General features: G+C 44.8%; 1 protein-coding gene across 3 annotated transcripts in view; it reads left to right on the top strand.

Annotated features, from left to right (window-relative positions):
• LOC110499073 (rab11 family-interacting protein 3) overlaps nucleotides 1–22,892 on the top strand; it is a 124,781-nt gene that overhangs the window by 95,658 nt on the left and 6,231 nt on the right. For all 3 annotated transcript variants that reach the window (XM_021575951.2, XM_021575952.2, XM_036955907.1), the window contains 5 exons: nucleotides 2,456–2,491; nucleotides 2,677–2,767; nucleotides 3,094–3,338; nucleotides 15,487–15,568; nucleotides 16,145–16,282. In XM_021575951.2, the coding sequence (XP_021431626.2) occupies nucleotides 2,456–2,491; nucleotides 2,677–2,767; nucleotides 3,094–3,338; nucleotides 15,487–15,568; nucleotides 16,145–16,282 (592 nt within the window). The remainder of the gene's footprint in view (nucleotides 1–2,455; nucleotides 2,492–2,676; nucleotides 2,768–3,093; nucleotides 3,339–15,486; nucleotides 15,569–16,144; nucleotides 16,283–22,892) is intronic.

Below are 22,892 nucleotides of genomic sequence, written 5' to 3' on the forward strand. Positions count from 1 at the left end.
AATGGTTTGAACCTTTGTTTTATCAGGGAGTCACACAGACCAAGGTCTCTTACAGATGAGCCCTAAATTACAGTCGTTAAAAACACACTTTCGTCAGTAATAAAGTTCTCAATCAGCCTTCTGAATTGCCTTAGAGCCACCAGAACCTAATATTTAAGAAAGATTGTTCCACAAAGGTGCAAGAAAACTTAAAGCTGATTTACCGAACTCAGTAGAGACCAAAGGAATTTCCACAGTTAGCCATCCCAGAGACCGGGCGTGGTAACTCGTGTATCTAAAGTTTAGTAATGATGTTAGGTATAGTGGGACTTTTTGTAAAAGGGCTTTATAAATGAACACATAGCAATGTATCAAGCTAAGTGACATCAAAGAGGGCCAACCAACTTTCTGGTTGCAGTGAATGCAGTGATGAGAACAAAAATGTTTGCCCAATTTACAGCGCAGTGTGCTATGATAAACTGCATCTAACGGCTGAAGTGTCAGCTGCGTTCATATAGATGATATCACCATAGTCTTGGACCAATACGAACGTCAACTGAATGATCTGCTTTCTACTATTTAGCGAGAGGTAGGACCTTTTTCTATAGAAAAATGCTATTTTTATTCTCAGCTTCTTAACTAACTCTGCAATATGCTTTTTAAACGACAGCTTTTCATCTATCCAAATGCCCAGTTATTTGTAAGCATGGACACGATCAATATGGACACCATCCAAAATACATATGCTTAAATCATCAGACTTATTTTTATGCGCTCTAGAGAACAGTATATACTTAGTTTTATCAGCATTCAGTACACATTTCAGGTCAATAAAGTTTTTTTTTCTAATACAAGGAAGGCAGTCTGTAGTTCAGATAGAGCATAGAACCGTGGGGGCAATAGCACACACAACAGTATAATCGGCATACAAGTGCAGGTTATAATTTTTTACAGACAACTCGATATTGTTAATCTAAACAGTAAAAAGTACAGGACCATGAATCGACCTCTGAGGTACACCTTTCGTAATATCCAGAAAACCTGATTTAACACCATCGGTAGATATACATTTTTGGTATTTTATTAGGATCCCCATTAGCTGTTAAGTCATTTTTTTAACCAGTTACATGCAGCCTTGTCTAGGCCAATTTGAAGAAAGCCTCTGAATTAGCAGTGAGTGATCAACACTATCGAAAGCCTTTGACATTTGTATTTATTATGGATCCCTTCCTGGGGTCCGACAAAATTAAAGCAGTTATACAATTTTAAAAACATTACAATACATTCATTACAGAGTTCACAACACACTAAATGTGTGCACTCAGGCCCATACTCCACTACCACATATCTACAACACAAAATCCATGTGTACGTGTGTGTATAGTGCTGCCCTCTTCATGTCAATGAAGAGGGCAGCACAATGTTGCCTTTTATCCGTACAGTTAACCACATTTATAACTAGGGAGGCAGCAGAGATAGTGCTATATGATCTGGTTTAAAACCCAACTGATGTACATTTAGAATATATTTCAAAGATAAGAAAGATCGTAGCTGAGAATGAATCAAGGATTCTAATATTTTTGCTAGGCAAGAAAGTTTAGAAATAGGCCAATAATTATTTAGGTCACAAGGGTCACCACCTGAAGGTGGAGTACATGGGCCTCCATCCAAACCTTGGGGACAGTACCAGATATAATCGTCAGGTTAGAAATATGGGTTAATGAATCAGCAATCAGGGGGTCAGAGAGCTGCAGTAAAAATGGATCAAGCATATCAGATCAAGCACATCAATCTTAAGCAGGCATAAAGCAAATCACAGATAGTAAATTATTGAAATGAAAACAAAGATTCTCTAGAAGTTGACGGGTTAACCGTCGAGTCAGCTAAATAAAGGCTGGCAGAGGGAAGAGCAGTCGATTGACTGAGCAGGGTCAACCACCGTTTCTCTCAAATAAAAAGCCTGCCGAGATAAAATTAGGATTGGTGTATGTCTTATGTGATTGCTCTCATGTTCCATTTCAAGTATTCCATTGCAACCTTACAAATAGACTTAATCATCTTGTGCCTGTTCAATGAGTGCTGATAAAAAAAATATATATTTTTGTGCCTGGGTTGTGTTCATTAGGCACATAACATAAGAAAATGGACTGTAACAAGGAGGGACTAGGCCTGCCTCACACGTGTCCAATAAGAAACATGCATGTTTGTTTCCTGTTGCAACACATTTTAAAACAACTGCTGTTGAGTGACCTAATGACCCCAATGACCCTGGTTGCGTGTGTGAGTACTCGGATGTGCATATGAACATGTACCATACTTTCGGAACCTATCCTCTCAGTATATCCTCTCTCTGCTTTTTGGAGCGAGGGATGAGGGGGTGGGTACTAGGAAAGAGGGACACTAGGAGATGGACAGTGTCTCTTTCCTCTTATACTTTCTCTCTTCCTGACTGGTTTCCTGTCTGGTTTCCATTCAGCTCCAGCAAGAGGCTGTCCAGCAAGAAAGTAGCACGGTAGGTCAAAATGTATTCGTTGAATTAATTCTGTAGAATATTATTTTAAATTGAATGTGAAAATGTTGTATTTTTGGGATAAACATAACAAGCTAAGTCTGGTGTGGATTAGCAAAAGCTGTCAGGGGCAAAACAGGGCTTTCTTTATGAAAACCATTTATCATATTTCCTCTCCGGTGTTCCAGACACCTCCGGAACAGCTCCATGACGCTGGACAGCATGGGCGAACTGTCCCGGGACATACTGGATCTGGCCGACACCGACATCACTGAGAAGGTCAGAGTTCAACATCACAACACGGCATCATAACATTATACAGCATCACACAGAGTTTATCAACAGTATCAAACAGCAGTATACAGCACTGAATATTAATGTAAAGAAAGAGTTCAGCATCAAACAGCACAATAGCACCATATTATACAGCACTGAACATCAAAGCAAATATAATGTAGTTCTCAAAAACATCACTTAAATGCTACAAAAAAAACATGTCAGTTCCACACACTGTTGTACCACATAACACCTTGTAAAGACTCTGAAGATTAGCGCCCCCCCCCCCCTCCTATTAAACAAACAGCACTGCTCTGTCCCTCTCCCAGGTGCTCCTGCTGGAGCGTCGTGCAGCAGAGCTGGAGAAGGACTCGGAGGCCAGCGGGGAGCAGCACACAAGGCTCCGCCAGGAGAACCTGCAGCTGGTGCACCGGGCTAATGCCCTAGAGGAGCAGCTCAAGGAGCAGGAGCTCCACGCTGAGGACCACTTCCACCAGGAGACCCGCCGCCACAAAGACGCCCTTTCCAAGCTGGAGCGGGAGAGGAGCCTGGAGCTGGAGAACCTGCAAGCTAGGTCAGTGGTATGGGGTGAGTGTGTGTCGGTTGTGTGTGTGCATGTGTGAGAACTACAATAAGTTGACTTATAGAAGCTAATAGGGCAGGTCTGTTTGTATGTCTGTAAGTGTATTGGGGACCTGGGGCAGGTGTTTATATGTATATCTGCACTGTGCATGTGAGTATGGAGAGATGAGAATGAATTGGATGGATGACCCATAGGCCAGGTGCATGGCAAGCAACTCAATTTTTATATTTATTTATTTTTATTTTATTTCACCTTTATTTAACCAAGTTGAGAACAAGTTCTCATTTACAATTGCGACCTGGCCAAGATAAAGCAAAGCAGTTCGACACATACAACGACACAGAGTTACACATGGAGTAAAACAAACATACAGTCAATAATACAGTAGAAACTAAAAGTCTATATACGATGTGAGCAAATGCGGTGAGATAAGGGAGGTAAAGGCAAAAAAAAGGCCATGGTGGCAAAGTAAATACAATATAGCAAGTAAAACACTGGAATGGTAGATTTGCAGTGGAAGAATGTGCAAAGTAGAAATAAAAATAATGGGGTGCAAAGGAGCAAAATAAATAAATAAAATAAATACAGTAGGGAAAGAGGTAGTTGTTTGGGCTAAATTATAGGTGGGCTATGTACAGGTGCAGTAATCTGTGAGCTGCTCTGACAGCTGGTGCTTAAAGCTAGTGAGGGAGATAAGTGTTTCCAGTTTCAGAGATTTTTGTAGTTCGTTCCAGACATTGGCAGCAGAGAACTGGAAGGAGAGGCGGCCAAAGAAAGAATTGGTTTTGGGGGTGACCAGAGAGATATACCTGCTGGAGCGTGTGCTACAGGTGGGTGATGCTAAAGTGACCAGCGAGCTGAGATAAGGGGTTTGGCGACGAGTATGAAGCGATATACAAATATAGCGAGGGTGGCCAGCACTTGTGCCTGTTGCATAGGCCTTTAGAGGCTGTGATTGTGAACACTGCTGATGGTGCAGCTGTAAAACTTTTTTAGGATCTGGGGACCCATGCCAAAACTTTTCAGTCTCCTGAGGGGGAAAAGGTGTTGTCGTGCCCTCTTCATGACTGTCTTGGTGTGTTTGGACCATAGTTTGTTGGTGATGTGGACATCAAGGAACTCTCGACCTGCTCCAGGTTGTACAACACTTCCAGGTCTCTCACCTCCTCCCTATAGGCTGTCTCATCATTATCTGTGATCAGGCCACGCAGCCCTGAGTGAACAGGGAGTACAGGAGGGGAATAAGAACGCATTCCACCTGGGGGAGGCCTGTCAGGAAATCCAGGATCCAGTTGCAGAGAAAGGTGTTTAGTTCTAGGGTCCTTAGCTTAGTGATGAGCTTTGAGGGCACTATGGTGTTGAATGCTGAGCTGTAGTCAATGAATAGCATTCTCACATAGGTGTTCCTTTTGTCCAGGTGGGAAAGGGCAGTGTGAACTGCGATTGAGATTGTGTCATCTGTGGATCTGTTGGGGTGGTATGCGAATGGAAGTGGGTCTAGGGTTTCTGGAATGTTGGTTTTGTGAGCCATGACCAGCTGTTTTAAGCACTTCATGGCTAACAACGTGAGTGCTACGGGGCAGAAGTCATTTAAGCAGGTTACCTTCACTTTCTTGGGCACAGGGACTATGGTGGTCTGCTTGAAACATGTAGGTATTACAGACTCGGGCAGGGAGAGGTTGAAAATGTCAGTGAAGACACTTGCCAGTTGGTCCGCGCATGCTCTGAGTACGTGTCCTGGAAAGCCATCTGGCCCCGCGGCCTTGTGAATGTTGACTCGCAACACTGGGCAGCTCGTGGCTGGGTTTCCCTTTGTAGTCCGTAATAGTTTGCAAGCCCTGCCACATCCGACGAGCATCAGAGCCGGTGTAGTAGGACTCATTCTTAGTCCTGTATTGACACTTTGCCTGTTTGATGGTTTGTCGGAGGGCATAGCGGGATTTCTTGTTAGCGTCCGGATTAGTGTCCTGCTCCTTGAAAGCGGCAGCTCTAGCCTTTATCTCTTGTCCACATATTCTAAGTTAGAACCGTCCAGAGTAGTGATGCTGGACGGGCGGGCAGGGTGCGGCAGCGATCGGTTGAAGAGCGTGCATTTAGTTTTATTTGTATTTAAGAGCAGTTGGAGGCCACGGAAGGAGGGTTGTAGGCATTGAAGCTCGTCTGGAGGGTTGTTAACAGTGTCCAAAGAAGGGCCAGAAGTATACAGAATGGTGTCGTCTGCGTAGAGGTGGATCAGAGACTCATCAGCAGCAAGAGCGACATCATTGATGTATACAGAGAAAAGAGTCGGCAAATTTTTGCTTGAAAAAGCTAGCCTTGGCTTTTCTAACTGCCTGTGTATATTGGTTTCTAGCTTCCCTGAAAAGTTGCATATCACGGGGGCTGTTCGATGCTAATGCAGAACGCCATAGGATGTTTTTGTGTTGGTTAAGGGCAGTCAGGTCTGGAGAGAATCAAGGGCTATATCTGTTCCTGGCTCTAAATTTCTTGAATGGGGCATGCTGATGGTGAGGAAGGCATTTAAAAAAAATAACCAGGCATCCTCTACTGACGGGATGAGGTCAATATCCTTCCAGGATACCCCGGCCAGGTCGATTAGAAAGGCCTGCTCGCTGAAGTGTTCCAGGGAGCTTTTGACAGTGATGAGTGGAGATCGTTTGACCGCTGACCCATTACGGATGCAGGCAATGAGGCAGTGATTGCTTAGAGGGCAAGTTGGTTAGAATGATATCTATGAGGGTGCCCGTGTTTACGGCTTTGGGGTGGTACCTGGTAGGTTCATTGATAATTTGTGTGAGATTGAGGGCATCAAGCTTAGATTGTAGGATGGCTGGGGTGTTAAGCATGTTCCAGTTTAGGTCGCCTAGCAGCACGAGCTCTGAAGATGGAGGGGGGGCAATCAGTTCACATATGGTGTCCAGAGCACAGCTGGGGGAAGAAGGTGGTCTATAGCAGGCAGCAACGGTGAGAGACTTGTTTTTAGAGAGTTGGATTTTTAAAAGTATAAGTTCAAATTGTTTGGGTATCGACCTGGATAGTAGCACAGAACTCTGCAGGCTATCTCTGCAGTAAATTGCAACACCGCCCACTTTGGCAGTTCTATCTTGTCTGAAAATGTTGTAGTTAGGGATGAAGATTTCAGAATTTTTGGTGGTCTTCCTAAGCCAGGATTCAGACACGGCTAGACCATCCGGGTTGGCAGAGTGTGCTAAAGCAGTGAATAAAACAAACTTAGGGAGGAGGCATCTAATGTTAACATGCATGAAACAAACTATAGTTTTGGCAAGTCGGTTAGGACATCTACTTTGCGTGTGACACAAGTAATTGTTTGTTTATAGACAGATTATTTCACTTAAAATTCACTGTATCACAATTCCAGTTGGTCAAAAGTGTACAGACACTAAGTTGACTGTGCCTTTAAACAGCTTGGAAAATTCCAGAAAATTATGTCATGGCTTTAGAAGCTTCTGATAGGCTAATTGACATAATTTGAGTCATTTGAAGGTGTACCTGTGGATGTATTTCAAGGCCTACCTTCAAACGCAGTCCCTCTTTGCTTGACATCATGGGAAAATCAAAAGAAATCAGCCAAGACCTCAGAAATGTAATTATAGCCCTCCACAGGTCTGGTTCAACCTTTGGAAATTGCTCCCAACTCCTGAAGGTAGCACGTTCATCTGTACAAACAATAGTACGCAAGTATAAACACCAGGAAGGAGAAGTGTTCTGTCTCCTAGAGATGAATGTACTTTGGTGAAAAAATTTGAATCAATCCCAGAACAACAGCAAAGGACCTTGTGAAGATGCTGGAGGAAACGGGTACAAAAGTATCTATATCCACAGTAAAACGAGTCCTATATCAACATAACCTGAAAGACCGCTCAGCAAGGAAGAAGCCACTGCTCCAAAACCGCCATAAAAAAGCCAAACTACAGTTTGCTACTGCACATGGGGACAAAGATCGTACTTTTTGGAGAAATGTCCTCTGGTCTTATGAAACAAAAATAGAACTCTTCAGCCATAATGACCATCGTTATGTTTGGAGGAAAAAGGGGGAGGCTTGAAAGCCGAAGAACACCATCCCACCCGTGAAGTACGGGGGTGGCAGCATCGTGTTATGTTGGTGCTTTGCTGCAGGAGGGACTGGTGCACTTCACAAAATAGATGGCATCATGAGATGTGGATATATTGAAGCAACATCTCAAGACATCAGTCATGAAGTTAAAGCTTGGTCGCAAATGGGTCTTCCAAATGAACAATGACCCAAGCATACTTCCAAAGTTGTGGCAAAATTGCTTAAGGACAACAAAGTAAAGGTATTTGAGTGGCCATCACAAAGCCCTGACCTCAATCCTATAGAAAATGTGTGGGCAGAACTGAAAAGGCGTGTGCGAGCAAGGAGGCCTACAAACCTGACTCAGTTACTCTAGCTCTGTCAGGAGGAATGGGACAAAATTCACCCAACTTATTGTGGGAAGCTTGTGGAACAATTTACCCAAGTTAAACATTTTAAAGGCAATGCTACCAAATACTAATTGAGTGTATGTAAACTTCTAACCCACTGGGAATGTGATGAAAGAAATAAAAGCTGAAATAAATGATTCTCTCTACTATTATTCTGACATTTCACATTCTTAAAATAAAGTTGTGATCCTAACTAACCTAAAACAGGGATATTTTACTAGGATTAAATGTCAGGAATTATGAAAAACTGAGTTTAAATGTAGTTGGCTAAAGTGTATGTAAACTTCCGACTTCAAATGGATATAAGGTACACCACAGTTCAAAAGCTTGGGGTCACTTAGAAATGTCCTTGTTTTTGAAAGAAAAGCACATGTTTTGTCCATTAAAATAACATAAAATTGATCAGAAACACAGTGTAGACATTGTTAATGTTGTAAATGACTATTGCAGCTGAAAACGGATGATTTTTAATGGAATATCTACATAGGCGTACAGAGGCCCATTATCAGCGACTATCACTCCTGTGTTCCAATGGCGCGTTGTGTTAGCTAATCCAAGTTTATAATTTTAGAAAACCCTTTTGCAATTATGTTTGCACAGATAAAAACTGTTGTCCTGATTTAAAGAAGCAATAAAACTGGCCTTCTTTAGACTAGTTGAGTATCTGGAGCATCAGCATTTGTGGGTTCGATTACAGGCTCAATATGGCCAGAAACAAATAACTTTCTTCTGAAACTCGTCAGTCTATTCTTGTTCTGAGAAATGAAGGCTATTCCATGCCAGAAATGTCCAAGAATCTGAAGATCTCGTACAACGCTGTGTACTACTCCCTTCACAGAACAGCGCAAACGGACCCTAACCAGAATAGAAATACTGAGCAAGAGGACAAGTACATTAAAGTGCTAGTTTGAGAAACAGACACCGCACAAGTTCTCAACTGGCAGCTTCATTAAATAGTACCCACAAAACACCAGTCTCAACTTCAACAGTGAAGAGGCGACTCCGGGATGCTGGCCTTCTAGGCAGAGTTGCAAAGAAAATGCCATATCTCAGACTGGCCAATAAAAATATAATATTAAGATGGGCAAAAGAACACACACACTGGAAAGAGGAACTCTGCCTAGAAGGCCAGCAACATTTGTGCTGCTATTATTTCCAGAGGAGTGGAGAAAGTGAAATCTTTCAATACCACAAACCTAATTACTAATTTGAAAGTGCATCACCCCCAGACGTTCAACGTGTCACGACTTCCGCCGCAGTTGGCACCTCTGCCTGTTCGGGCGGTGCTCGGCGGTCGTCGTCACCGTCCTACTAGCCGCTACCGATCCCTTTTTCGTTTGTCTGTTGGTTTTGTCTTATTAGTTTCACCTGTGTGTATTTTGGTTTAATTAGCTTCCTTATATGTAGTAGTTTGACCCGCCCTTGTTTTGTGCGGGATCTTTTGTTAGGTGTGTACATATTAGGTCGTGGTGTTTTATTTTCTATACTGGACACCCTGTGGTTTTGGGTTGTCTGGTATAGTGTCCTTGGCTTATCAGTTTGGTGTGCAATAGTAAAGCACTTTACTCTGTTACTCTCGCTCTGCGTCTGATTCCTGCACACACACCTAGTCCCGCGTGACAGAATCCCGCACCGCAACATGGAATCAGCAGGAGCAGCCGCATCTCCTCTCCCATCGATGGAGGAAAGGGTCCTCCATCATACCAGCGTTCTCCATAGCATTGGTTCGGCCATGGACCAAATGATGGAGAGGATGGATCGATGGGAGAGGAGTGGCCTTCCCACCTCATCTCCAGCACCCCCTCCTCCAGCACCTCCTGTTCCTGCTACCGCATCTGGCTCCGGGGTTCTTCGGCTGACGCTCCCACGGGAGTATGATGGAACGGCGGCGGGGTGCCAGGGTTTCCTTCTACAACTGGAACTGTACCTGGCTACCGTGCGTCCTGCTCCCTCCGGAGAGGAGAGCGTGAGCGCCCTCGTCTCCTGTTTGACTGGGTGAGCTCTCGAGTGGGCCAACGCAGTTTGGAACTGTCCGGACTCGGCGAGGGATCATTACCCCGAGTTCACCTGCCGATTTCGAGCTGTGTTTGACCATCCACTAGAGGGTCATGCGGTGGGTGAACGGCTGTTCCACCTGCGCCAGGAGAAGAGGAGCGCGCAGGACTTTGCCCTGGAGTTCAGGACCTTGGCCGCAGGAGCAGGGTGGAATGACAAGGCCCTGATAGATCATTTCCGATGCAGTCTCAGGGAGGACGTCCACAGGGAGCTAGCATGTCGGGACACCACCCTCACACTGGATGAACTCATTGACATGGCTATCCGTCTCGACAACCTGCTGGCTGCCCGCAAGCGTTCGGATCAGGTCCTGTCGTTTCCACTTCCCAGCCCTCCTGCCCCTATCCCTATGGAGTTAGGAGGGGCGGCTTCGAGGGGGACCGGAGGAGTGTCCTCCTGCACCAGTTGTGGTCGGCGAGGGCACACGGCCAACCGGTGCTGGAGGAACTCGTCTGGGAGTCGGGAGGGCCGACTCCCAGACGAGGAAGCTCGGTCCGGCGGAACGAAACTATGACGTGGGGGACCGGGAGTTGTTAGCTGTAGTCAAGGCTCTGAAGGTGTGGAGACATTGGGTTGAGGGGGCGAAACACCCTTTTCTCATCTGGACTGACCATCGTAATCTCGAGTATATCCGGGCAGCGAGGAGACTAAATCCACGTCAAGCTAGATGGGCCATGTTTTTCACCAGGTTTCGGTTTACCATCTCATACCGGCCAGGCTCCCAAAACACCAAAGCCGACGCGCTGTCCCGCCTCTATGATACCGAGGAGCGGTCCGTTGAGCCAACTCCCAACATTCCACCTTCATGTCTCGTGGCACCGGTAGTATGGGAGGTGGACGGTGGAGATAGAGAGGGCCTCACGGTAGGAGCCGGCCCCCCCTAACTGTCCAGCGGGGGCTCAGTACATGCCGAGGGGGGTCCGGGATAAGCTGTTCCGTTGGGCTCATACTCTCCCCTCCTCGGGTCATCCTGGCATCGAGAGGACAGTGCGGAGTCTTAGAGGGAGATACTGGTGGCCCACGCTGGCTAAGGACGTGAGATTGTATGTCTCCTCCTGCTCAGTATGCGCTCAGAGCAAGGCTCCTCGGCACTTGCCTAGAGGGAAGTTTACAACCCCTCCCCGTTCCACAACGGCCGTGGACACACTTATCGGTGGACTTTCTTACCGACCTTCCCCCGTCCCAGGGAAGTACTACAATCCTGGTCGTTGTGGATCGGTTTTCTAAGTCCTGTCGTCTCATCCCGTTGCCCGGTCTCCCTACGGCCCTGCAGACTGCGGAGGCCTTGTTTACCCGTGTCTTCCGGCACTATGGGGTGCCTGAGGACATCGTTTCTGAATCGGGGTCCCCAATTCACGTCCAGAGTATGGAGGGCGTTTATGGAGAGACTGGGGGTCTCGGTCAGCTTAACCTCAGGTTTTCACCCCGAGAGTAATGGGCAGGTGGAGCACGTAAACTAGGATGTGGGCAGGTTTCTGCGGTCATATTGCCGGGACCGGCCTGGTGAGTGGACAAGGTATGTTCCTTGGGCGAGCTCAGAACTCCCTACACCACTCCTCAACTAACTTGTCCCCTTTTGAGTGTGTGTTAGGTTACCAGACAGTCCTGGCCCCATGGCATCAGAGCCAGACCGAGGCTCCTGTGGTTGAGGAATGGGTACAGTGCTCCAAGGACACCTGGAAAGCCGTCCAGGAATCGCTAAGGTTAGCGGGAGAACGGCAGAAGAGGAGCGCTAACTAGCACCGCAGTGAAGCCCCCGTGTTTGCACCGGGGGACAGGGTCTGGCTCTCGACCCGAAACCTGCCCCTCCGCCTGCCCTGTCGGAAGCTGGGGCCGCAGTGTGTGGAGCCATTCAAAGTCCTGAGGAGAATAAACGAGGTGTGTTACAGGTTACAACTTCCTAGGTATTACCGTATTAAACCCTCGTTTCATGTGTCTCTCCTCAGGCCGGTGGTGGCTGGTCCCCTGCAAGAAGGTGAGGTGCCTGAGGTCCCTCCGCCCCCTCTGGACATCGAGGGGTCCCCGGCGTACACAGTCCGTGGCATTTTGGACTCGAGACGCCGGGTGAGGGGCCTACAGTACCTTGTTGACTGGGAGGGGTACGGTCCGGAGGAGAGATGCTGGGTTCCGGTGGGGGACATTTTGGACCCTTCTCTCCTGAGAGATTTCCACCGCCTCCACCCGGATCGCCCGGCGCCTCGTCCTCCGGGTCGTCCTCCACCGGGTCGTCCTCCCGCACTGCGGGAGCTGCGCGTCGGGGGGGTACTGTCACACCCTGGACACCCTGTGGTTTTGGGTTGTCCGGTATAGTGTCCTGCATTGGGCTTATCAGTTTGGTGTGCAATAGCAAAGCACTTTACTCCGTTACTCTCTCTCTCTGCGTCTGATTCCTGCACACACACCTAGTCCCGCGTGACACAACGACTACTTAGAACAAAAGGGGAAAAAAGTAAGCTCACACTTCCAACAACCAAACAAGTTCAAGGCGAGTAGTCATTTGAAAGAGTAAGAACATTTCAGCGAGACAACTCAAAGCGAAATCCATTAACACCAAGATAAGGGAATTCATTGCCCTTGACAATCAACCGTTCTCTGTCGTGGATGATGTTGACTTTCGCCTACTGGTCGAGCACCTCAAGCCCCGGTACACACTACCAAGTAGGTGCTATTTTTCAGATGTTGCACTACCAGAGTTACACAGTATTGTTGAAATGCACATCCATGAGCTTCTTGCTATGGGCGTCACTGCTATTAGCTTCACGACTGACATTTGGACCAGCGATGTAGCATGCAGAGTCTGACAGCACAGTGGGTCGACAAGGATTTTGTACTGAAGAAAGCCGTATTGCATGCTCAATAATGTGCTGGTTCTCATTCCGCTGCCATTTCAATGGCATTTGAGAACATGTTTAAAACTTGGAAACATGAACACACTCCTAGCTCCATTCGATCAACTGACTCCAGAAATAAGCTCATCAACTGCGTCTGCAGCAGATGTGACACCCTCTGTCATGGCATTGAAACGCCTGCTCAACAAAACTGCCGACAGACCGTGGGGTTAAAACTTGCAAAAGTACTCTACTAGAGGCTGTGAACAAGCGATTCGGTGGCATTCTTTCTGAGCCTCTTTACTGTGTCGCGACCATGCTTGATGTTAGGTACAAGGACCGCTACTTCGATGCAGACAAAAAACAGGGTTTACGTGAAATGTTACAGACACAGCTGGACAAGATGGAAACGGACACAGTGCGTACCAACGAAGAGGACCCACGACAGAAGAGGCCACGGACAGACAGAGCTGAAACTTCACTGCTTGACATGTATAACAAAATCCTGTTCGAGAATGAAACAACTGAATAAATTAACAACAAAACAGCACAGCAAGGAACTGAAAGAAATATATATGGATTATGCTTTACTGGTAATGGAAACATGTAAATGCCAACAAAATAACTTTTTGGTCAGTGTGTGTGTGTGTTTCAACTATTTAACTGTACTAGAAAGCTTAAAAGGTCGCAAAAAATGTAAATATCGGTTATCAGTATCGGGGTTTTTGGCAAGGAAAATATCAGATATCGGTAGCGGCCAAAAATGTCATATCGGTGCATCCCTAGTACATATAGCTCGGAATAAAGCAACATTTAGTTAACAATGTGATGAGTTAAAGTTAGAGCAAAAAGGGTCAATGCAGATAGTTAAATGGGGCAGCAGGGTAGCCTAGTGTGTTGGACTAGTAACCGGAAGGTTGCAAGTTCAAGCCCCCGTGCTGACAAGGTACAAATCTGTCGTTCTGCCCCTGAACAGGCAGTTAACCCACTGTTCCTAGGCCGTCATTGAAAATAAGAATTTGTTCTTAACTGACTTGCCTAGTTAAATAAAGGTTAAAAAAATAAAAAATAATAATAATTAACCAAATAGCTACCCGGACTAACTTTGGCTTGGGGGTAGAAGCTGTTCAGGGTCCTGTTGGTTCCAGATTTGGTGCATCAGACTTGCCATGTGGTAGCAGAGAGAACAGTGACTTGGGAGACTGAAAATTTGTAGGGTCTTCCTCTGACACAGCCTGGTATAGAGGTCCTGGATGGCAGGTAGGTCGGCCCCAGTGATGTACTGGGCCGTAAACACTACCCTCTGTAGCACCTTGCGGTCAGATGCAAAGCAGTTGCCATACCAAGCGGTGATGCAGCCAGTCAAGATGCTCTCAATTAGCAACAGTTGGACTTACCCTACAGCCTTCTTAGACTTAACAACCCTGAAGCAACTATAAACAGACAGAAAATAATCACTAAAAATAGAAATCCCCCCCCCCCCCCCCCAAATACACATTAGACATGGTCCTAAACGATATCTTAACCACCATCGATAAGAAACAATACTGTGTAGCCAAATTCATTGACCCGGCCAAGGCTTTTGACTCTGTCAATCACCACATCCTCATCGGCAGACTCGATAGCCTTGGTTTCTCAAATGATTGCCTCGCCTGGTTCACCAACTACTTCTCTGATAGAGTTCAGTATGTCAAATCGGAGGGCCTGTTGTCCGGGCCTCTGGCAGTCTCTATGGTGGTGCCACAGGGTTTAATTATTGGGCCGACTCTCTTCTCTGTATACATCAATGATGTTGCTCTTGCTGCTGATGAGTCTCTGATCCACCTCTACGCAGACGACACCATTCTGTATACTTCTGGCCCTTCTTTGGACACTGTGTTAACAACCCTCCAGAGGAGCTTCAATGCCATACAACTCTCCTTCCGTGGCCTCTGAAACTGGAAACACGTATCTCCCTCACTAGCTTTAAGCACCAGCTGTCAGAGCAGCTCACAGATGACTGCACCTGTACATAGACCATCTATAATTTAGCCCAAACAACTACCTCTTCCCCTACTGTATTTATTTAATTTGGTCCTTTGCACCCCATTATTTCTATTTCTCTTTGCACATTCTTCCACTGCAAATCTACCATTCCAGTGTTTTACTTGCTATATTGTATTTACTTTGCCACCATGGCCTTTTCTTTTGCCTTTACCTCCCTTATCTCAACTCATTTGCGCATGTTGTATATAGACTTATTTTTCTACTGTATTATTTATTGACTGTATGTTTGTTTTACTCCATGTGTGTTATTGTATGTGTCGAACTGCTTTGCTATGTCTTGAGTGTATGTAAACTTCCGACTTCAACTGTATGCACGTCAGCTTTGACATTGGTTTTGCACATCGGATGCCGATGTAGCCATTTTTAGCTATTATCGTCCGATTCCGATATTCTTACCGATATATCATGCATCCCTAATGTGTACATATCTACCTCAATTACCCTGTACCCCTGCACATAAACTCGGTAGTCGTACCCCTTGTACATAGCCATGTTATTGTTACTCATTGTGTATCTGTTATTACTTTTATTTATGTTTTACTTTTCTATTATTTCACTATTTTCTTTCTCTGCATTGTTGGGAAGTACCCATAAGTAAGCATTTCCCTGTTAGTCCACACCTGTTGACAGGGAAAGCATGTGACGAATACAATATGATTTGATTTCGAATAGGGGTTGTCAATGTGTACTGCACTGTGGCTATATCATTGGTGTATGTTTTCAAACTGTGCTGTTTTCTATCGTAGGCTGCAGCAGCTGGATGAGGAGAACAGTGAGCTGAGGTCCTGTGTACCCTGTTACCGTGCCAACATTGAGAGACTAGAGGAGGTAAGAGGAGGTCTTTTCTCCCGTCCCTCCCTTTCCTCTCCTTTCACCTCCATATCAAGCCAAATCTGCAGTTTTCTTATCTTCCCCCATCTCTTTTCCCGCCAATCCTTTGTCTATTTAGCTCTTCGCTCCAATCGCTTGTCTATTTACCTCTTCTCTCCTTTATGACCCCCATTTCTCCAGTTTCTATCTCTTCCCCTCATCTCTTTCTCTTCCCTCCTATACCTTGTGTATTTACAGCAAGCTCCAAAAGTATTGTGACACACTTATTTAGGGGGGGGGGGGGGGCTCTGTACTTCAGCACCTTGGATTTTTAATTATACAATGACTGAGGTTAAAGTGCAAACAGTCAGCTTTCCTTTGAGGGTGTTTTCATCCATATCAGGTGAACCGTTTAGAAATTACAGCACTTTTTGTACATAGTTCCCCCATTTTAGGGGACCAAAAGTATGAATTTCAAATCCAAAAGTGCTGGAGTACAGAGCCAGAACAACCAACAAATTGTCACTGTCCCAATACTTTTGGAACTCACTGTATCTCTCCTCTCATCCCTCCTTCCTCTTGTTTGCCCATTAGGAGAAGAGGAAGCTAGAGGATGAGTTGGAGGATGTGACTGAGAGGCTGAACGAGGAGCTGGAAACCCGCAGGAAGACGTCCGACAAGCTGACCCACGAACGCCACCAAAACCAGAAGGAGAAGGAGCACACGCAGGAGGTGAGAGGTCATGAGGTCACACCTGTACATAGCAACCCACTGTACGTCCATCTGACTCTGACTACACGTCAAATGTTGTCCTGTCTGTCATTTAGTTTAGCTCCGTCAATGAGTGGGATTAGGATTCCTTTTGGCTTTCGTTATTTTTCATCTCCTGGGTAGAAAATATAATAATGAAGAAATAAATATGGCTGTCAAAGTTTCTGCACGGACTCTATGAAGTGCAACACACAACACAGCGTTCACTCAGTGGCAGCAGCTTCTGTTATGTAGTGATATCTGTCTGAATGTGGTCCTTAATTAAACATCCACTATATGCACATCTTTGAGCAACAAGAAAAATTTACTGAAAGTTTAATGATAAACACATTCCCAGGTGTTTCTTTAGATAACCGCAAAAGCATCAAGTAGCTAGCTAGTCATGCTCAGTGCTTAATTTGTAAACCGGGAGGTGCTGGAACAAACAGTGAGCATGAGAGGGGGGTGACCTGGGGAGTTCTGAGTTATTTATTTTAAAGCATTGCATTCATATCATTTGACTAGTGGCAAAGAGCAGTAGAGTAGAGGCACTTACAGAAGTTGCACACATGGGGGTACATTTTCATTTGCATAAAATGTTGGCCTTTTAATAAACGCATTTCATGCAATTCTACGTAATGTTTCATGACTGGAGACTTTGGAAGAATCTTTGTTAATACCACACAAATGATCGAAATAGCAGCCTACTTTGAAACTGACAAACTGAGAATCAGAGATCAATAAAAATGACCTTGTCTTGAATCCATCAATAGCCTTGGCCTAGGTGTGTGGAGACACATATTATAGGCTACAATATGAGGAGGAATTATAGTCCTAAAAATGCTTTCCAATTTCACTGACTCACCCAATGATGGGCAGCTCACTCACTGGTGATGGCCGATGCACTCGTGCCAAAAGACTATCTCTCCGTATTTGGAAGTTGATTAAATATTTTGGTGGCCTACAGCATAGTCTAAATAAATGATTAAGTGCAACACTTGAGAGATGAGGGTTCAGGCTCATGTCTATCGGAGCAGAGAGGGAGAGAGATCATAGAAAGCGAATCTCATTCTAGTTATGTGAGATACTGGCACACTTCTCACACAGCCACGGTCACGTTGGTCTCAAACATATACTATGCCCACATGCTCTAGTATAGCTGTGGGGCTTACAGGTCTGAATTTCTTATAGCCTAATTTTCAATGCTACCCTACCAAGCAAAAGAGCAATAACTGCTCATAAAGTGAAACTGAGAAAAATTACTTAAGTTTTTTCATTGTCCAGCCAATCAATTGTGACCGACCGCCTTGATTCGGTCTTATGTAGCAAAAATTGAAATTGTGTTTTTTTACAATGGATAAAAGCATAGACACAGAGCTACAACATGGTATATCATACACTGCATTTGAGGAACAATGGGTAAGTAATTCTGCTTTGAAATTCGATAACTTCACTTTTGAGAAAATGGCCTTTGTTTTGGTTCTTACTGGAGAGCTCTTCTTTGTCTACACCCATTCAAACATCATTCACACCCTCTTAAGCTTTAGCCGCCACCCAAACGCTGACCATTTTACTCACCCTAGCAGAGCTGGTTAGGCTGTTTTCATGTTATCCAGAGCGTTGGTGACTGTAACTGGTGCTGGCAATAATTGAATTTACTTTTTTTGCAGAGGTTTACTGAAATCATCATTTTCAACGGGTGTTGAGCGTTCGTAAATTCATCAATTATTTGCATACTAGCATACTCAGACGAGAGTGCTCTGAAATCGGAGTAAATGGCCAGACTGAATTTACGAACGGACCCGAAATGGTTACTTGCATAGTGGAATCTTTTGTTAAGACATGTAGCTAGCTAAATAAACAATTAACCGTAATCCCACCTCATGACGTTACTAGCCTGCATGAATCTTACCTTAGCTATCATACTCAATTACACAGATTTCAAAACTCGGTCCTCCAGAAAATGTAGAGCAACATATATGCAGTTTACTACGCGATAAAAAAACATTTTTAAAGCTGCGTTAAACAGGATTACCTACACACACTGACCAGCATAAATAGACAGAAGCGTGCTATTTGGCAAACCAATCCAAACTCATCTCTCGGCATATCCAGCCCACTCATTATCTCAGCCAATCATGGCTAGTGGGAAGGTTTCTGACTTTTTCTGTGGCTAAACCAACTAGGCTTGTAATTTAACCATTTTATTTGTATTTACAGATAGCATACACGTTTGTTATTAAGGCACATGAAAGTTCACATTTTCGAGAAGGCATTTCTGCCAAAAAAATGCATTTTGATATTTTTTTAAAGTTGTTCAAACAGCTCTCCTGTGAAGTAGTGACCCGCGACATACGCATAGTTTCCTGAAACGGGTCACAATTGTAACAGATCATTGGAGATGTTGTCTTACTGTGAGGTTATTTTTTATTCATATTTACCCTGATCTCTAATATGACCTTTGACCCTATGCGGCAGTTACCTTCTTGCTTGGTACATCCACTGGAATAAATTTCCATTACGATTGTTTTTAACACCAACTTGTGTTAATATATTTGTTTGTATGTAGCTGTCAGTGTCATATAGTTTGATACTTGTATCCGCAAAGAATAATAAATGATACCATGGTCAACCAGAGACACTGCAGCCCAAAGCTCAGTGAAACCAGTAACTAACATGTGTGTGATGTTAGTTACTGCCTTTTTCCTTGGTTACACTGTAACGTTTTGCAGTTACTGCAGACATGACCCCCCCATTTTCTCCATAACACAACACATTGGAGGCAGGATATTTGTCCACATGATAAAGCATGTATTTAATGTATAAAAAATGTCAACACATTTTTTGGAACAAATGCACAGTTTGTTTGCACAGTTTCTTTGAACAAATGCACACTCTTTTGCTTGGTAGGGCAGAATGTACAGCATGATATTTAGGCGTCACTGCAGAGCACCCGTCATATTCATATGCACACATACCCAGCTGTGGGGCTTGCAAGACTCGAATTTCATGTACTTTTCAAGACATCAATGTAGCAGTAGAACAAACATATCACAATCAATTTGATATCAGAATATACTTCAAATAAAATAAATAAATGTAAGCTACAGCAGAACACATATTATTATAATAAATAGGCCTCCTGCCTATGTGATAATATGAAGCGCATATTCAGATTAACTTCACAGTACAGAACAAGTTTGTAAAGGAAAAAGATGTTCCTACCTTAGTTTTCCAAAACCTCCCACAACAACCATTTCCTTGTGCGTATTCTCCTCCCTATTTCTTGTTTTGCTCCTGGTGTCTGTGACACATTTGTGTCCTTCAGCAATCCATGACCTCATATAGGGGACTGGGTACAATTTGGTTAAGGGTGGGCCAACAAGGTTCAGAAAGAGTAGCCCTGATATGGTGGAGGTATGCAGAAAGGCGCTGGGTCTTCCACCATTCAGTTTGACGCATTGGAAAGAGTTCTCCTGAATCCCTCTCTGGCTGAGTTGTGAGTGTCGTGTCGGCCTGGCTGCTCTGCCATTGCCCTGAACACCCTCACTTCCCTGGTGACTGCCCTGTGTGCAGTAATAATTGTGCAGTCTCTCTTTTGGAGCTTGAGTGACAATTCCGATAGTTCTGGAAGTGCATCACATATAAGGCCTAGATTGTTAACAAATGCATGCAAGGATATGCCCATGGCCAGGCCACTACAGCTCTGACGGGTCACGCCGTCGTGGGAAGCATCCTTAGCTGCTGTGGTGAAATGCTTGTGAAGAGCCGGGTAATTGTTCCACACAGACTCTCCAGTTCTAAAACTGGGTGGCAACCCATCTAGTGTCCAAGATCCTGCCGATTTTGCACAGCTGAATGTCTAAACTCTCTGTGCACTCCCTCAGCTCCATTAATTTTTTGTTGGATATGCTGTAAAGCACATGTAGCTTGTCCTTTAGTATTTTTAAATGATTGATAGATCCCATCAATTTTACCACATCGCCTACTGCAAGCTCAAGCCTGTGTGCCGAGCAGTGCCAAACAGTTAAATTAGAGAAGAGGGCCTGGAGCCTTGTTGCTACTCCACTCTTGTATACCAGCATGACAGACGCACCATCACACGTAATTCTAATGAGGGTTTTGGAGAGAAAGTCCTCAGTAAACTTTATACCCTCTAATGCAGATAACAGATTACAGACAATTCCCTCAGCAGATAAATCCTCCAGTTCCACAAGATCAACAAAAATGTTTGCCGGTATGTCCATATCTGCCAGCTGAAGTCTGATGTATACAATGAAGAGTATTTACTCTTTGGGACACACGATTAAAAATGAACAATACTTCACAACTTGAATAACAAAATAAGCTTGCGTCACACAACATCAATAAAAATCCCCAACGTTTGGAACAATGAAGGCACTCTTTTATTCAAACTAGTAGCCTCATCGAGCTGATTTTGGGAGAGCGCTGTACTATTCTTTCAAATCGTTTTTGCTTTATTTCGGATGAAATATGTTGCTGTATGTTGGAGCAAGCAACATTGGAATGGAGAATTCTCTCCATCTCAAGTTCATTTAACTCCTGACAGTCAATTTCTTGCTCAAAACCGTGAGCGGGTCTGTGATGTTTAGCCTCCTTATAAGCTGTTCAAAAGACTAGCAGTAGTGTCTATGTTTTTATTTTGAGCTTTAACTACAACCTGTGTTAAGGTGTCCTCTTTAGACTTGTCTGCAATGTGTGTTGCAGCTAAATAGGCCTTGGTTTGGGCATGTTCAAAAACCTATTTTCTGGGGGCTCTTTGTTGCTTTTTTACTTTGGAGGCAGAGGATGTTACTTTACATTTCACTCACTCTTTTGCTAGTTTCATCCCTCCAGTCTATTCCGGGCCCAAACTCCATACCTTTTTGCATGTTGGACAGCCCAGCTTTGAATTTTGCTTGACAAGCCAGGGCTTACAAGTTTGCTTGGTCTTGAACTGAGCCTCGGTCCAAATTGCACCTGTTCCGGGCACTACGTTCTTGGATGCACTGACTCATTAGTAGACCTACTAGCTAGTGGAGGTGCCAGTGGTGATGCTGAACTGGCAGGATAAGCAGCGCTGCTAGCTAAGGCATTGCCATCAGGAGCAGTTTGCTTTTCACTCCTCTCATCTCTCAGTCGTCCCGGGTTAGGGAGGGGATGGCCGGTAGGGGTATCCTTGTCTCATCGCGCACCAGCGACTCCTGTGGCGGGCCGGGCGCAGTGCGTGCTAACCAAGGTTGCCAGGTGCACGGTGTTTCCTCAGACACATTGGTGCGGCTGGCTTCCGGGTTGGATGCGCGCTGTGTTAACAAGCAGTGCGGCTTGGTTGGGTTGTGTATCGGAGGACGCATGACTTTCAACCTTCGTCTCTCCCGAGCCCGTACGGGAGTTGTAGCATTGTAGCCATCGCTGAATGCCTCTTTATATAACTCGAACTTCCAACAATGATTTTTTTTTATTTATTTTTTTTATTTCACCTTTATTTAACCAGGTAGGCTAGTTGAGAACAAGTTCTCATTTGCAACTGCGACCTGGCCAAGATAAGGCATAGCAGTGTGAACAGACAACACAGAGTTACACATGGAGTAAACAATTAACAAGTCAAAAACACAGTAGAAAAAAGGGGAGTCTATATATACATTGTGTGCAAAAGGCATGAGAAGGTAGGCAAATAATTACAATTATGCAGATTAACACTGGAGTGATAAATGATCAGATGGTTATGTACAGGTAGAGATATTGGTGTGCAAAAGAGCAGAAAAATAAATAAATAAAAACAGTATGGGGATGAGGTAGGTGAAAATGGGTGGGCTATTTACCAATAGACTATGTACAGCTGCAGCGATCGGTTAGCTGCTCAGATAGCAGATGTTTGAAGTTGGTGAGGGAGATAAAAGTCTCCAACTTCAGCGATTTTTGCAATTCGTTCCAGTCACAGGCAGCAGAGAACTGGAACGAAAGGCGGCCAAATGAGGTGTTGGCTTTAGGGATGATCAGTGAGATACACCTGCTGGAGCGCGTGCTACGGATGGGTGTTGCCATCGTAACCAGTGAACTGAGATAAGGCGGAGCTTTACCTAGCATGGACTTGTAGATAACCTGGAGCCAGTGGGTCTGGCGACGAATATGTAGCGAGGGCCAGCCGACTAGAGCATACAAGTCGCAGTGGTGGGTGGTATAAGGTGCTTTAGTGACAAAACGGATGGCACTGTGATAAACTGCATCCAGTTTGCTGAGTAGAGTGTTGGAAGCAATTTTGTAGATGACATCGCCGAAGTCGAGGATCGGTAGGATAGTCAGTTTTACTAGGGTAAGTTTGGCGGCGTGAGTGAAGGAGGCTTTGTTGCGGAATAGAAAGCCGACTCTTGATTTGATTTTCGATTGGAGATGTTTGATATGGGTCTGGAAGGAGAGTTTAGAGTCTAGCCAGACACCTAGGTACTTATAGATGTCCACATATTCAAGGTCGGAACCATCCAGGGTGGTGATGCTGGTCAGGCGTGCGGGTGCAGGCAGCGAACGGTTGAAAAGCATGCATTTGGTTTTACTAGCGTTTAAGAGCAGTTGGAGGCCACGGAAGGAGTGCTGT

This window comes from Oncorhynchus mykiss, chromosome 20 (genome assembly GCF_013265735.2).
Source record: "Oncorhynchus mykiss isolate Arlee chromosome 20, USDA_OmykA_1.1, whole genome shotgun sequence".
NCBI lineage: Eukaryota > Metazoa > Chordata > Actinopteri > Salmoniformes > Salmonidae > Oncorhynchus > Oncorhynchus mykiss.